Here is a 14,388-nt window from a genome sequence, read left to right on the forward strand (position 1 = left end):
AAAGGATAAATTATTGTCTGAGATAAAATAAATTGTGATGATACAAAATATAAAATTATTTATTGTACAAACTTTGGCAAAAGTATTATATTGCACCTATTTATTATTTATTAATCTTAACAAAATTTATAATTCTAACAAAATGAAGTAAGATAACTTATAGAAATAGTAGTTGAATTAGAAACTGGTAGACTCATTGGACGCCAATACCACCAATTATACCATACTAAAAGAATTATAAAAATTAGTAGGTTTCCTTCTATTAAAAATAGACCATAGATATAAAAAAGAAACATACATGTGTATCCATTTGAAAGAAGAATTGTAGAAGTTTTGCAATTTTGTTGACATTCTAAGCTTGGCATCATCTTTATTAACCTTGCTCCATCAGTAAATCTTAATATAACATTACTGCACTCAGGTCTCGGCTGAAATAAATTCATAGAATTTCTTATCTTTTTTAATCTATTATTTCATTTTAATATTAATTTAATACCAATGAATAAAGTGGAGAGTTTGCTTCATCAATAAATATAAATTTCTCTATACTTTGACCCCACCAATTAGGAGTTTCCATAGGTTTTGGGAACAATTTCCGTATAATCCTTCCAGGTTTCATACGATTTATTCTCCATGTTATATGAGTCGTAAGGGACTCAGAAGGATAAATATCCAATCTTTTATCCATAACATCATGGATGGTGCTATACGATAAGATCATATTTTGATCATTTATAAAATAATAATAAAGTCAAACATAATTTATCAATATAACTTACCGATATGCATCATTATTAGAAAATATTTTATTAGAATCTTCTTTAAATGTATTATTATTATACCAGTACATCTCAAATAAATCTTGCATATTAACAGCTACATTATTTTCTGCTTTTGTATAGGGAATGCCAATATTAAATGTTTTAGTTATATTGTGGTTTGTTAGATCAGGTACCGAACTCATGATACTACATGGCCAACAATCCATATCGCTAACATAAAAAAATTGATTTTCAACTAAACACCATTCATCATATAATTCTATAAGGACAAAAAAAATATAAAGTAAATAATATTTTAATAATATATTTTAAATATTATATCTATTATTTATTTTTTAATACTACCTGACAACATTGGATACTTTTCAATAATTGGTAAAGCTATTTTACGCAAAATTTTTAAACCAGGATAAATAGAACTCTGCAGATTTCTCAATACCATAGTATTATAAAAAGGATGATTATATAGGCCAATGAAAATAATTAATAATACACATATAAATGTTGTAATATATTTTAATAATTTTAAAATACTCCAAGTTTTTTTACTATATTTTATCTCAAGCATTTGAAAACACTTGTTAAATATCTCAGTGGTTTGTGATTCTGATATATTATGTTCAAGAGCATATTGTTTGATAAGTCGTATTTGTTGTTTATATGCACTTAAATTAGCCATTTTTTAAAACAAACTATTCAAATGTTGTAATAAATGTAAAAACGTATTAGAAATTAGAAGAAAAGGTTATGAAATCACAAGCGACAATTGTCTCATTCTATGTTACTGATTTATTAAGGGGAAACAACGTTTAAATAAACGTAACTTTCTTTTCGCTGTGTTCACTTTTAAAAATACAAATGGCATTCGTATCAAATAAATAAGAAACGTTAGATTTAAAAAATAGTTTCATTGAATATATTATTACGAATTAAATTACAAAATACGTATCGAAAGCTCAAGGTCATAGGTTAAATCATGTCACGAACATATTGTACAACTCTTTCACTTTTATCGTTTTTCGAAATTGTAAGATTGACATATTTTGGCGGGCTTAAAATCAGCCAATGAAAATTTATAATTCAAAATAATCGCAATAGTCGTAAAAAAAGTTGCGTCAATATTCAGACGATTGTGACAAGTGATGGACATTTCCGATACTTTGAATGATCGAATTCTTGAGAAAGATCATGCTCTTCATTTCTCTTGATTCTTTGTTAAGAAGAAAATGTTATATATTTTTTAAGATTAACATGAAGGAGAATTATTGTGACATACGGTGAAATTATAATACACGAAAAAAGCTTTTATTGGTACATATATCGGCTATTTACAGTGTTAATTTAATAAGCTGTAATAATATATACACGTATGCACACGAATTTGGAGGTTAGAATTCGTGCTCTCAGCATTGAACACTATGAAGACTTTCTTCGCTGAATTTGGAGTGAATGGCGAGAGTGTCTACGAGTATCAACGTTCATATCTGTTTATGGTGAATAAAAACACTGATTTATACTTTACGCGCATATCACATGCTCGAATTTCTATTCCTACTTCAAAAGTTAGTCGAACATACTTAACAACGTACCGTAAGCATATAAAAAATGCATAAAGGGAAATAATAAATATTAATTACGATAAAATTAATTACGATGAAATAGATGCATTTATTATGCTTCCATACATTCATTAAATAAACATTTATCTGATATTGTATTTGTGCATTTCCTGGAATTAATACAGCATGATTATGCATTAGAATGATTAATTTTAAAATATCCTTCAAAGGAACACAATGAAAAATAAATGTAGAAATGAAGAAATATATAATTGTTAATATTAAATATTTCTTAATAAATGATCATAGTCAATAAATATAGTACAATGTATAATACATACAGTGATATCATGTAAGTTTTTTGCTATTAAATTTTACATACAAACTTTTTACATGCACTATACTTTATTAAATAATTGAATATATTTTTCAGATGTTCTTATATCTATGCGAAGTTTGTTGTAAAAATTAATATTATGTTATATTATTAGTAAATTAAAAGAGCATTATATTAATAGAGAAATTCTATGTGATGTTGTATTATCAAAGTATAATTGTATACCAATGCTCGATATAGTAAAGAATTTATTTATTATTAAACAATGTCAGTTCCCTCTTGTTCAACATATACAGACTTACATATCTCAAAAAGTAAGGAAGAAACAGTATATGCAAAGTGGGAACGATTTACTAATTGGGTGCATTGTATATGTATCGTTACTTTTGACCTTGAATTAGGTCAAGCTATAGAGGTAACTGTATAAAAAATTTAATATATCATTGTGCCTATATTGTGCCTCCTTTAATTAAAATATTTTTGCGAAATAGGCGGTTTATCCAAATCATATACAACTCTCTGAACAAGAAAGATCTAATGTATGTTACTTAGCATTTCCTGATTCTAATTCTGGTTGTATGGGAGATACTCAATATCATGTAAGAATAAGACAAAATGGAAATATGATTCAAGACACACCAGCTTTACAGGAATATAATAGAAGAACACCTTGTTTTCTACAATGTGATAAGGATTATTATTGGGGCTATGTATATTTTCGTCAAGTTAAAGACAAATCTTTACCAAGAGGATATTTTCAAAAAGTAGAAAGTTTTAAGAGAATATGCATATATTTAATTAATAAAGCACACACATGCATATATACATATATATTATTTTCAGAGTATCGTCATCATCACAAAACTGCCATTTATCAATTTATTCTGTGAATTGTGTGCTTTGATTGCACCAGAGTTTTTTGATCGTGGTGATGCAGTCATGGAAGCAGTTGTACGAGAGATAGATCGTTGGCCACTTCCTGGTCCTGGTCAAATTGTTCATTTACCTCTTATGGGTGTTTTATTTCAGGTTTGCACTATTATATAAACATTTATTCAAAACTTTTTTATATCTATAAATAATTTTTTTTTTTTTTTTAATAGTAGCTATATTACATTTTATTGATTTTAGACATACATTCCAAATCAAAATTATAAGGCTGCTGTACCATGTATTGCAGCAATGGATCATGCACCAAACGTGCATGCAACACGAAGATTAATTTTAACTTCTGCATACGAAAGTGATATGTTCAAAACTTTAGCTAGTGTAGTGAGTCATATACATTTATTGTGGGAGTTAGTATTACTTAGTGAACCTATTGTAGTAATGGCTTCCTCACCAACTACATGTTCAGAGATGGTTCAAGCACTTATTGCGTAAGTACATAGGTAAAAACTCATGATCATTGTGGAAAAATTAGGAATTACTAATGATCTGTTTTATTAGTATGATAACACCATTGAAATACTGTGCTGATCATCGTCCATATTTTACGATTCACGATTCTGAATTTAAAGAATATACCACGGATGCTCCTATTCCACCTGCTGTAATACTAGGTGTCACGAATCCATTTTTTGCCAAAACTTTACAACATTGGCCTCACATCATTAGGATAAGTAATGGTGGAACTAGTGGTAAGTTTTCAACAGATGAAAATAAAGAAAATATATGTGTATGTGTGTACATTATTTATATATTTCAGAAACTCAAAAATATAGAATAAAAAAATCAGAGAATCTCAAGGTATTAGATTCAAAACCAGGTGTTTATACACAATACAAATCTTTTCTGCAAAAAGATAAAACAATATTAAAAAAGCTTTTGAGAGGTATTCAAACAAAAAGACCGGGTGAAGCACAAACAGCTCTTTTGAAACGTCACTTAATGGAATTGACTGAAAGTTTTATGATTCCTTTAGAAAGATATATTGCAAGTCTTATGCCTTTACAAAAGGACATATCACCCTTCAAAGTAATAATATTTCAATTCATATAAAAATCTTTTACTGATTAAAATAAATAAATTAATAAAAAAATTGTTTATCTTAGGCGACTCCAATACCACAATTATTTAATCAGGATGACTTTTTAGCTACGTTAAGTAGTTTGGGACCTCAATTAACTACAGGTATAAAAGGAGATTGGGTGGGATTATACAAACGATTTTTTAGATCACCTAATTTTTCGGGTTGGTTTCATGCCAGATATACAGAACTAGCTCAAAAATTACAAGTGATACAATTGGAAGCATTATCGCAAGCTGTATGTATTATTGTTGTTCTAGTAAAAATTGCTAGCTAGCACATTTATTGAATTCTATTAATGTGTAGGACTTAAAAACATGGGTACGAGGAAAGCAAGAAGTAGAAGTTGTGGATATGATCCTTAAAATTCGACAAAAATTGGAGAAAAGTTGTATTAATGATATATCCATTGATGATACAATCAGAAAAAAACTTCAAGAAAGAATAAATGACATTACGCATACATTGCCAGATGATTTACAAGTTATTTTAAGCCACAAGTCTTGACAATACGATTATATTATTAATTTTAAAACTCGTTAGTAATTCTATTTACTGCTATTAGTTTAATTGGGAACCAACATCATATGCCAATGTCGATGTAAATGCATAAACAAAATTAAGCTTCCAATAATACATGAAGCTTCTAGATTTTTAAACATTAATGACTATGATATAAAGAAATAACGTGAATCATATACATATGAAAGATATAAAAGATGTAAATTTAAATGCTGACTGAACTTGCGGTAGAATTTTAGAAAGGTTTTAGTTATGCTTTATTTCTTTAATGTAAGTGTGTATATATATATATGTATATAATACTCTTATTATATATATAATAATCTTATTATATATATATATATATATATAATACTCTTTAAAAATACTTATAAAAAATGAATTATATATTATCTAGTTTATGAATAAGATAAGAAAAGAACTGTCTTTAAAATGTTTAAAACTTTTTAAGTAACTTCCATTTACACATATAATATTTTTTAATCCATATTATTTTTTATATATATTATTCATGAAATCTTCTTTTAATTGGAAAAATTCGTGTTTCTTTAATCTTTGAAATTTGTAAGGTCATTATTCATCCTTGTTTTATTCCTTACAATATTAAAACTCTTGCATTCAAATTTGATATTATATACTCATATCCGCGTGCCGGTTTTAATTTTATTTTACATATAAAATACTCTATTAAAATATTAAGAATCTCTCCAAATAAATGTGTAACGTGAATTCAAAATTCACTTTATTATAATTGAAAAAAAAAAAGATTGAACATGTGGATTTGAGACAAGAATTGTAAATATTAATGAATATTAAGAATGGAATAAAAATTTATTTTAATAATATTCTACTTTATTATTATACAGGATTTAATAGAGATGACAATTCTTATATAAAAGCAGTATATTTTTTCATATATCAAATTTGGCGTCACGTAGAGTCGTAAAATATAAAAAAAATTTGATATTCTCCTTAGAGTAACACTGTATTCGGATTGTAGTATATTTGAAAACGTACATTAAAACACTTATTAATTTTACACAACTAACAAGCATGAAATGAAAAATAAATATTTTGATTTTATTTGCTTTACAGATACACATACTACTGTACATATTACATGATCTAGGAATAGAATGTACAATTGCTATATATATATGTTTGTGTGTCATACATAAAATTAAAATTTGTTAGTTTATTCAGCGAGTTTGGTATGTTTATTCAGTTTTTTGTTTCAATTATGCATTGCTTGTTTAACTCGTGTATATTGATCATTGTATATGATCATTGTATATTGATCATTTGTACGAAAAAATTTAAAATATCTTAATGGTTAAGAACAATGTTTGCAATAGTAGATGGACTTAAAATTTCAATCAAATAACCATCTGGATCTTTGATAAAAGCAATGCCCTTCATTTTACCATCGTTAGGTCTTTTTGTAAATTCAACATTAAACTTTTCAAATCTTTCACATGCTTGTTCTACATTATCAACAGCAATTCCAATGTGACCTAAATTTAATAAATAAAATGTTAACATTGTTATATACATTATTTTTTAAAATACTGTTATAATTTTTATAGATACATATAGAAAAATTCATAAAAAATATATGCTTTACCATATCCTCTAGGATCAGAATTCCCATTATGATATTTTGCATCTGGATCAGTTTCTGTACCCCAGTTGCTAAAACAAAATGATCATAAAGAGTTATATCAATTACTGATTCATGTTTATGCTTACTTATTACAATACATACTGGGTCAATTCTATAGTAGCTTTTCTAGAAAAGGTCCATTCAATGCTTTCTCTTCTGTCTGTTGGTATATCCTTCGGATTTTCATAACCAAGAAAATAAATAGAAAATTTCATTTCAGGGAAGTCAAGTTTTTGTAACAAGTGCATTCCAAGAACTTCTGTATAGAAAGGTAATGATTTTCTTGGATCTTTAATACGATACATTGTTTGTTGCATAATATAATTATTTGTTACTGGATCTGCTTCCTTACAAAGCTCACGAGCTTCGCTGTTGGTTAATCCAGAAGGCTCGCCCATCTGAAATAACATTTTTTTATAAAGTAATTAATAATTTATTTTTTTTATATTTATAAAGATAGTAACATTTTTCAATATTAATTGATTATCTTATAGATAAAATAACATTATCATTCAAGGTCATAATACTTTGTAGAGTCTTTAAAAATGTAATATAGATATATACGTTATAAAAATACGAATGTTTGCACATTATAATTACAAGATATAATAATATAATAAATACAGATTTAATAGAAATACTGTAACTTTGAAAATCCTATGTTTTGATATTATAGTAAAGGTTAGTTACGTGTCTGCCTATATTTTATATTAAATTATAACAGTTCATATAATAATTTTATCTCAGAAAATGCTTGCGTTATATAAAAAGAATAAACGATGTCTTATTTACTTCTTACCTTTTCTGAAGTAGCGAAAAAGTAAAAATTAATATCGTTCACTCACAAAACGGAAGTGCGCTTATGATTAAGGATTCACGTTGTATCGTACGAGTTAAAGTATCTTTCATTAACCTATAGGTACCGTCTGCTTCATTTATCTTATCTGTCAAAACTGACAAATCAAATAAGGTAACGTTTTCCTGATTGATTTGTTAATTATTAAGTGTGTTATATCAAAAATGGCACACTGGTTTCATCGTAATAATTTAAAAGCGACAACAAATCAAAAATTTGAATTTAAAATTAGCAATCCTACAGACGCTACTAGGAAACTTTGTAGGTTAGTATATTGAAAGGAAAAGTTATTGTTACATATCTTGATTTATTTTACAAATATAAACAATAATTTTTTTTCTTATATTTCAGTGATTTAAAATTATCTAGACATCGTCTACTAGACTTAATAAGAAATGCTAACAATACGAGCGATTCTATTGAACCAGCCTTCTTGAGTTATCTCAGTTTGTTGTATGGATTTATTTGGGAAATAAATACTTCTGAGGAATATGTAGGAAGGCCAAATCTTAGTAAACTCAGAAATATTCTTGTATTCAAATGGACGCATACATTACTTGGAACAAATACCTTGTAATGCATTTATCCATAAACTAAATTAGGATATTATAAACTAAATTAATATATAATTTATTATCTAAGTTTACATCTTTTTTTATAGTTCTAATGCTGATTCAGTTTATGAAGCAGCTAACATGAGTGTAAATGTGGGTCTTTGGTATATGAAACATGCAGCAATGATTGCTGCAAAGGATGAGTAAGTATTTATATAGGAAAAATAATAAATTTTTTTTAAACATTTTTTGTTACGATACAGCATAACAATGGATGAGGCAAAAAATGTACATAGTATGTTAAGACGTGCTGCAGGTATATTTACATTTGTACAAACTGAATTTCTACCTCAATTGGCAAATCCTCCACCTTTAGGAAGTGATTTAGATCCACGTCTAATAAATGCATATGTAAATCAATGTACTGCAGAAGCGCAAGAAGGTTTAATTAGTTTTTCAAGTTTATATATTTTCTCAATCAATATAAACATTTATTAAATTATTATATAAATTATATTTTAGTAACTGTGGCAAGAGCAATGGAGTTAAAACATAATGCAAGTTTAATATCAGCATTGGCAAATGAAACAAGTAAATTGTTCTTAGATGCTGCTAACACATTACGTCCCTTTAAGCCAGAAATATCTACTCAATGGATTAAATACTTAGAACTAAAAGCAGCATTTTATCAATCCTATGTAAGATATATATATTGTAAATTGTATCAATTTTAAATACAAAAGTATATCTGATTCAGACATGTTCTTACAGGCCTATAATTACTGTGGAGCAAATTTATTGGCTATGGATAAATGTGGGGAAGCAATTAGAGCACTACAAGAGAGTGATAGTTGCCTTAAGAAAGCAAAAGTATTATGTCAAGAATATGGTAAAACAAATGGTCCTGCACCTCGTGTAAAACCTGATCAACACACTGTCTTTAAAAGATTGGCTCCTACAGTAAAACTCACACTAGATAAATGTAATAGGGAAAATGGCCTTATGTAAGTATATTTTTAATAACAATATTTGTTTTGCAAGAAATAATTATTTATAAAAATAACAATAATTAAATGCAATTCTCCAGATATCATCATAAAGTACCAGGAGAAATACCATCTCTGGATACTAAAGCTACTTTTGGTCTTGTTAGTCCTATTGATTTTCAAATGCCTTCTCCTAATTCTATATGGAATTTAGGTGTTTACAAAATATTGGTTGGAGTAACTCCAGCTAAAACAGAAAAAGAACAGAATTTACCACCTGTTAAAGAAGAAACTGTTCATCAAAGTAGTAAGGAACCAAAAAATGAAAGTGGATGTGTACTACAATAAATGTTTTAATACACAAGGTAACTGTGTAAATACTTTACAAGTGTTTTAAATATAATATGCCTCTTTTATATTTATTATGGTATCGATTGCAAATTGTCATAAGCTTATAAACATTTCAAATTAAACTAATAGAAGTATAAATATATATATTCAGTTGCTTAGCCATTGGTGCTAATATATTTAGTTTTCTATATACTTGATTAATATATTTAGTTTTCTATATACTTGATTACAAAAAACATAAAATATAACACAATAAGAATTATTTAAAATCTTTTAATAATATACAGCAGTAGATCCGATCTACACGAAACTAAGCTTTTATATGTAGTGTGAAGATATGTATTATCATTGAAAGCGAAAAACTGTTTTATTAATGTTGAAAATATTGTTATTTTTATTATTATTGTTTTTGCTTAAGTATCGTTTAAGTTATTATGAACTGCTGATTTTCCTGTGATTTAAGACACGCACATACAAAATTTGAGCTAGTCAATTTTTATATAAATAATGCTTCTACATCTATAATTATGTGCAAAGTTATAATGAAAATTAATGTATTGTACACATTTCACCGAAGAACAATAACTTTTTTTTATATATTTTTAATAGGAACTATTTTCGAAAAAAGCATTTAAATCATGTTATGTAAGCTGTACATAAAACAAGTATTTAAATACTGCTCAGTTTTAAAATAGGAAATGCATGATAAAAATATATTATGTAAGAAGACTATATGTTGTGCACTTATAAGTTGATGAGCTTTATTATATAAATTTTTAGATAATACAATTAAGCTATGATACCTTTGTTATATTTTATTCTATTTACATTGTGACTTATTTGAAAGTTTTATTGATTAAAAAATAATTGTTTTCACAGATTATTAAAATGTGAACCATCGTGGAATTATTTTCTTGTGATAAAAAAAAAAAAAACATTGTAAGATTAATTTATGTATCTATATGTTAAAGAAAGTTATCTTTATTAAGATACAAGATAATTTTTCTTTCAAGTATTATATATCATTCTATAAAGATATTCATAAAATATTTTTTAAACGTAAAAATAAAATAATATTAAGAAAATAATTGTATGTCTACTAATTTCTTTAATAATTTGATTTTATAATTCTTACCAAAATTTATTTTTATATTAGATCTTAGATGTCTGTCCTTTCTCCTTCCATCTAACCAAAGATATCCGGTACGTCACAATGATATCGAATAAAGTTCGGTCAACTTCGGTTAGTCTGTTGCCACGCGCTTCCATGTGTAGAAGTAGAAATTATGCACATAAGAATGTAAAATTTCTAATAATTAGCATAGTTAATTTCACTTTCTGCTGCAGTGTCAGTGACTGTGAAATCAAATAAAATACAATAATAAAAACTAACGAAAGTTCCAAAATATAATGATTTCATTTTTATTCAAGAAAGAAGTTACAATATTGTGTATTATAGGTTACGGTTTCTCTCAAGTGTAGTGAAAGTATTTTGTGTCTTTGACCTAATTATTCATTTTTTATGTGTTGTATTTGATCATGGTATATCTCTAATACATTCCACAAGAAAATAATTCTATTTTTTTTCAAAGCACTATCTTAAGAACATTCGTGCGTAAGTTGAATTTATTACCATAATGAATAAAGAGACATATGACGTAATCCGTGTTGGATCTCGAAAGAGCGAGGTAAGTGTAATGGTATGTTATTTGTAAAAAAAAAAAAAAGTATAGGTGACGAATAGATTATTACGTGAATTTAAATTATACCAATTTTGCATATCGTCAATAAAACTTCTTATTAACAGATTGATATCTATTTTTATTTCATTTCTTTTCTTTTTTTAAGATTAAATTAATTTATTTTAAAAAAATAAAAAAAAAATAAACAAATAAAAAATAAAAAAATAAAAAGAAATGAAATAAAAATAACAAAATTTTCTTACATATTTAATTTATATCTTGAATATTCATTCTTATATTATTAATAAATCAGGACTTCATATATTTTCTTATTGTACTTCATGTTTAGTCAGCAATTTGTAAGATAATAATTGTTTTATAATGACAGAAAAAATTACTTCATACGAATTGTATTATAGAGAGAATTTCTTCTTATCATTGTTTTTTTTATTAGATATTTTTTACATAATATAATTTATAAACAAACTATCAAATCTTATTGCTTATTTATTAAATTTATTTTCTTTTTATGTTTTTAGTTGGCACTAATTCAAACTAGATATGTAATAGACAGTTTGAAGAATATTTATCCGAAAAAGAAGTTCGAAATAGGTGAGAAGAAACATTTTTCATGTAATTAAATATAAGGATTATTGATATAAAAAAAGAAGAAATATATGAAATAAATAATAATTTTTCTTTATATATAGATTTAAACATCATGACTAATCAAATATATTATCATTATTTATTATAGACTTTAATATATTACGTAACTCTTGAGGCACTTAAAGATAACAGCTTTGTTTCATATATATATATATATATATATATATTACTAAAAATGAAATAAAGCTGTTATCTTAGGATCTGTTATATTAGGATCTATATATATATATATATATATATATATATATATATATATATATATATTACTAAAAATATATGTGTGTGTATTTTGAAAAAAAATTTTTATTTATATTTATTATATGCTTTTAGTGACCATGAATACAAAAGGTGATAAAATATTAGATAAATCTTTACCTAAAATTGGAGAAAAATCGTTATTCACAGAAGAATTAGAACTTGCTTTAGAAACTGGCCGTGTTGATTTTTTAGTACATTCATTAAAAGACTTACCTACAATATTGCCACAAGGAATGGTACTTGGAGCAATATTGAAGTAAGTAGATACAAAGTAATACTATTAATAATTTTTAGTTGGATATTCTTAATATAACAAATAATATAACTTTGTATTTTAGTAGCGTTACATTTGAGTATGTTTAATTTATGTTATATATAAAATTAAAATGTGTTCATGAAAAAAAACATTGTCCTAATTTGAAGGTTTTTTTTTCTTTTTTCGTTTAAAATTTATTATGTTGTTTTGTTATTATTTTATTACAAAATAGTCTTGAAAATAAAAATCTCTTTTAGACGTGAAGATCCACGTGATGCAGTTGTAATGTCAAAAAAATATAAAGACAAAACATTATCTACATTACCAAAAGGAAGTGTTATAGGAACTAGTTCATTAAGAAGATCAGCCCAATTATCTAGAAATATGCAGCACTTAACTGTTCAAAATATACGTGGTAATTTAAATACTAGATTAAAAAAATTAGATGACGAAGACAGCCCATTTGCTGCAATTATTTTAGCCACTGCTGGGTTGAAAAGAATGGGATGGGAAGACAGAATAAGTCAGGTAATATTTCTATGGGATGATTACTTTCTATTAGAGTACATATTAAATATATGATTCTATTTATTTACAGATATTAGAACCAGAAGAAGCTTTGTATGCTGTTGGTCAGGGAGCATTAGGAATAGAATGCAGAGAATCTGATTGGAAAATATTATCTCTTTTAGAACCTTTGCATGATGTCGATACAACATTGAGATGTGTATGCGAGCGATCTTTTTTAAAAACACTCGGTGGTGGGTGTTCTGCACCAGTTGCAGTTTCTTCCTCTTTAACTGGAAAAGATTTAACTATTACTGGAGCAGTATGGTCCCTTGATGGTCAAACTTTAATAAAAGATACAATAAAAAGTGAACTTTATATACCAGATGATGATGGAGAACCTCCAAAGTAAGTATTTGTAAATATTATACAGTTTAATATATTTAATATATTTTATTACATCTACTATATATATTTTATATATCATTTATTGTGTTACATAGAAAATGCCCATATAGAGAACCCCGCCTATATTGCAGTGTTGCGCCAGGTAATATAAGTAGCCTAAGTCTTTTAGGTGCAGAACAATTAGGCAAAGATATTGCAGCAAAATTGATAAACAAAAATGCTCTTGAAGTAATGCTAAGAGCTAGAAACGAAATTTTAAATTCTGATTGAAAAACTACGTTAATTGTACGAACGAATTGTTTATTGTTCCTTAAAATGGTGCTTTAAAGAGATATAGAATTAAGAATGTAACGTAATTGTCAATTTTAGATCTTTTTTTAAATAATTATCAGTTAATTCAATTTTTATTTCTTCGTTTCTCCAATCAAGAAAACAATTTTTCATATTGTAATATATATATATATATAAAATATTTACGAAATATAAATAAATCCAATAAAATAATTAACGTTAATGATAGAAACAGAGCAGAATTCATATTGTAAATAAAAACTGATTCTTTAATGTAATTTGCGGATTCATTATTAGTACTATAACATGTATAAATTACTGAAATTTACATAAAACTTTTTATGTTTTATTCTAAGTAAATTCTCCAACTAAAATTTTGATTAACATATAATTTTGTACTTTTTAATATGAAAGTTCCATATAGTATATACACTGCCTCTTATCAAATTGTTTGAACATATGTGATGTAATTTCATGAATTTACGTATCAACTGTTCATCAAATACTTTTTTAGATAAAATACTACAAAAATATTATATTATAACTCTCTTTCATTATGAAAAATATAAAAATACCAGATATATAGTATTATTATTTAAAGAATATTAATCGTAAAATATTTTATATAAAATTTCTTTAGATTCAAGTTTTATTTAACAGCTTATGATTTTATACAAT

The 14,388-nt window shown here is 25.8% G+C and overlaps 5 protein-coding genes across 9 annotated transcripts; 3 read left to right on the plus strand and 2 right to left on the minus strand.

Moving 5' to 3' along the window:
* Positions 1 to 13: 13 nt before the first annotated feature.
* LOC124951044 (protein DENND6A) lies at positions 14 to 5,590 on the plus strand. Of its 2 annotated transcripts, none has more exons than XM_047498773.1 (9): positions 14 to 2,693; positions 2,775 to 3,093; positions 3,170 to 3,442; positions 3,522 to 3,707; positions 3,810 to 4,057; positions 4,128 to 4,318; positions 4,387 to 4,655; positions 4,733 to 4,945; positions 5,014 to 5,590. In XM_047498773.1, the coding sequence occupies exons 2-9, from the start codon at positions 2,944 to 2,946 to the stop codon at positions 5,212 to 5,214; spliced, it is 1,731 nt and encodes a 576-aa protein (XP_047354729.1). In that variant the 5' UTR covers positions 14 to 2,693; positions 2,775 to 2,943; the 3' UTR covers positions 5,215 to 5,590. The 2 variants fall into 2 exon arrangements, with proteins under 2 accessions (XP_047354729.1, XP_047354730.1); XM_047498774.1 differs by having other exon boundaries at positions 14 to 2,275.
* Positions 33 to 2,375, minus strand: LOC124951045. 2 transcript variants are annotated; one of them, XM_047498777.1, is made up of 5 exons: positions 1,128 to 2,370; positions 780 to 1,041; positions 497 to 704; positions 299 to 428; positions 33 to 226 (listed from the first exon to the last, which is right to left on the minus strand). In XM_047498777.1, the coding sequence occupies exons 1-5, from the start codon at positions 1,459 to 1,461 to the stop codon at positions 135 to 137; spliced, it is 1,026 nt and encodes a 341-aa protein (XP_047354733.1). In that variant the 5' UTR covers positions 1,462 to 2,370; the 3' UTR covers positions 33 to 134. The 2 variants fall into 2 exon arrangements, with proteins under 2 accessions (XP_047354733.1, XP_047354732.1); XM_047498776.1 differs by having other exon boundaries at positions 33 to 428; positions 1,128 to 2,375.
* Positions 5,591 to 6,288: 698 nt separating the features above from the next.
* On the minus strand, positions 6,289 to 8,010 carry LOC124951012 (lactoylglutathione lyase). Its single transcript, XM_047498686.1, has 4 exons — positions 7,692 to 8,010; positions 6,995 to 7,290; positions 6,854 to 6,921; positions 6,289 to 6,743 (listed from the first exon to the last, which is right to left on the minus strand). The coding sequence occupies exons 2-4, from the start codon at positions 7,288 to 7,290 to the stop codon at positions 6,556 to 6,558; spliced, it is 552 nt and encodes a 183-aa protein (XP_047354642.1). The 5' UTR covers positions 7,692 to 8,010; the 3' UTR covers positions 6,289 to 6,555.
* Positions 7,026 to 10,575, plus strand: LOC124951010 (BRO1 domain-containing protein BROX-like). 3 transcript variants are annotated; one of them, XM_047498682.1, is made up of 8 exons: positions 7,026 to 7,313; positions 7,812 to 8,013; positions 8,100 to 8,321; positions 8,410 to 8,505; positions 8,566 to 8,744; positions 8,825 to 9,000; positions 9,074 to 9,306; positions 9,390 to 10,575. In XM_047498682.1, exons 2-8 carry the CDS (start codon positions 7,913 to 7,915, stop codon positions 9,634 to 9,636), a joined length of 1,254 nt encoding a protein of 417 aa, XP_047354638.1. In that variant the 5' UTR covers positions 7,026 to 7,313; positions 7,812 to 7,912; the 3' UTR covers positions 9,637 to 10,575. The 3 variants fall into 3 exon arrangements, with proteins under 3 accessions (XP_047354638.1, XP_047354639.1, XP_047354637.1); XM_047498683.1 differs by lacking the exon at positions 7,026 to 7,313 and having other exon boundaries at positions 7,641 to 8,013; positions 9,390 to 9,653; positions 10,519 to 10,560; XM_047498681.1 differs by lacking the exon at positions 7,026 to 7,313 and having other exon boundaries at positions 7,642 to 8,013.
* A 287-nt stretch (positions 10,576 to 10,862) lies between these two features.
* LOC124951011 (porphobilinogen deaminase) lies at positions 10,863 to 14,305 on the plus strand. The gene is made up of 6 exons (XM_047498685.1): positions 10,863 to 11,327; positions 11,861 to 11,933; positions 12,321 to 12,504; positions 12,762 to 13,032; positions 13,103 to 13,419; positions 13,515 to 14,305. Exons 1-6 carry the CDS (start codon positions 11,277 to 11,279, stop codon positions 13,687 to 13,689), a joined length of 1,071 nt encoding a protein of 356 aa, XP_047354641.1. The 5' UTR covers positions 10,863 to 11,276; the 3' UTR covers positions 13,690 to 14,305.
* The last annotated feature ends 83 nt before the right edge of the window (positions 14,306 to 14,388 follow it).

This window comes from Vespa velutina, chromosome 8 (genome assembly GCF_912470025.1).
Source record: "Vespa velutina chromosome 8, iVesVel2.1, whole genome shotgun sequence".
Classification (NCBI taxonomy): domain Eukaryota; kingdom Metazoa; phylum Arthropoda; class Insecta; order Hymenoptera; family Vespidae; genus Vespa; species Vespa velutina.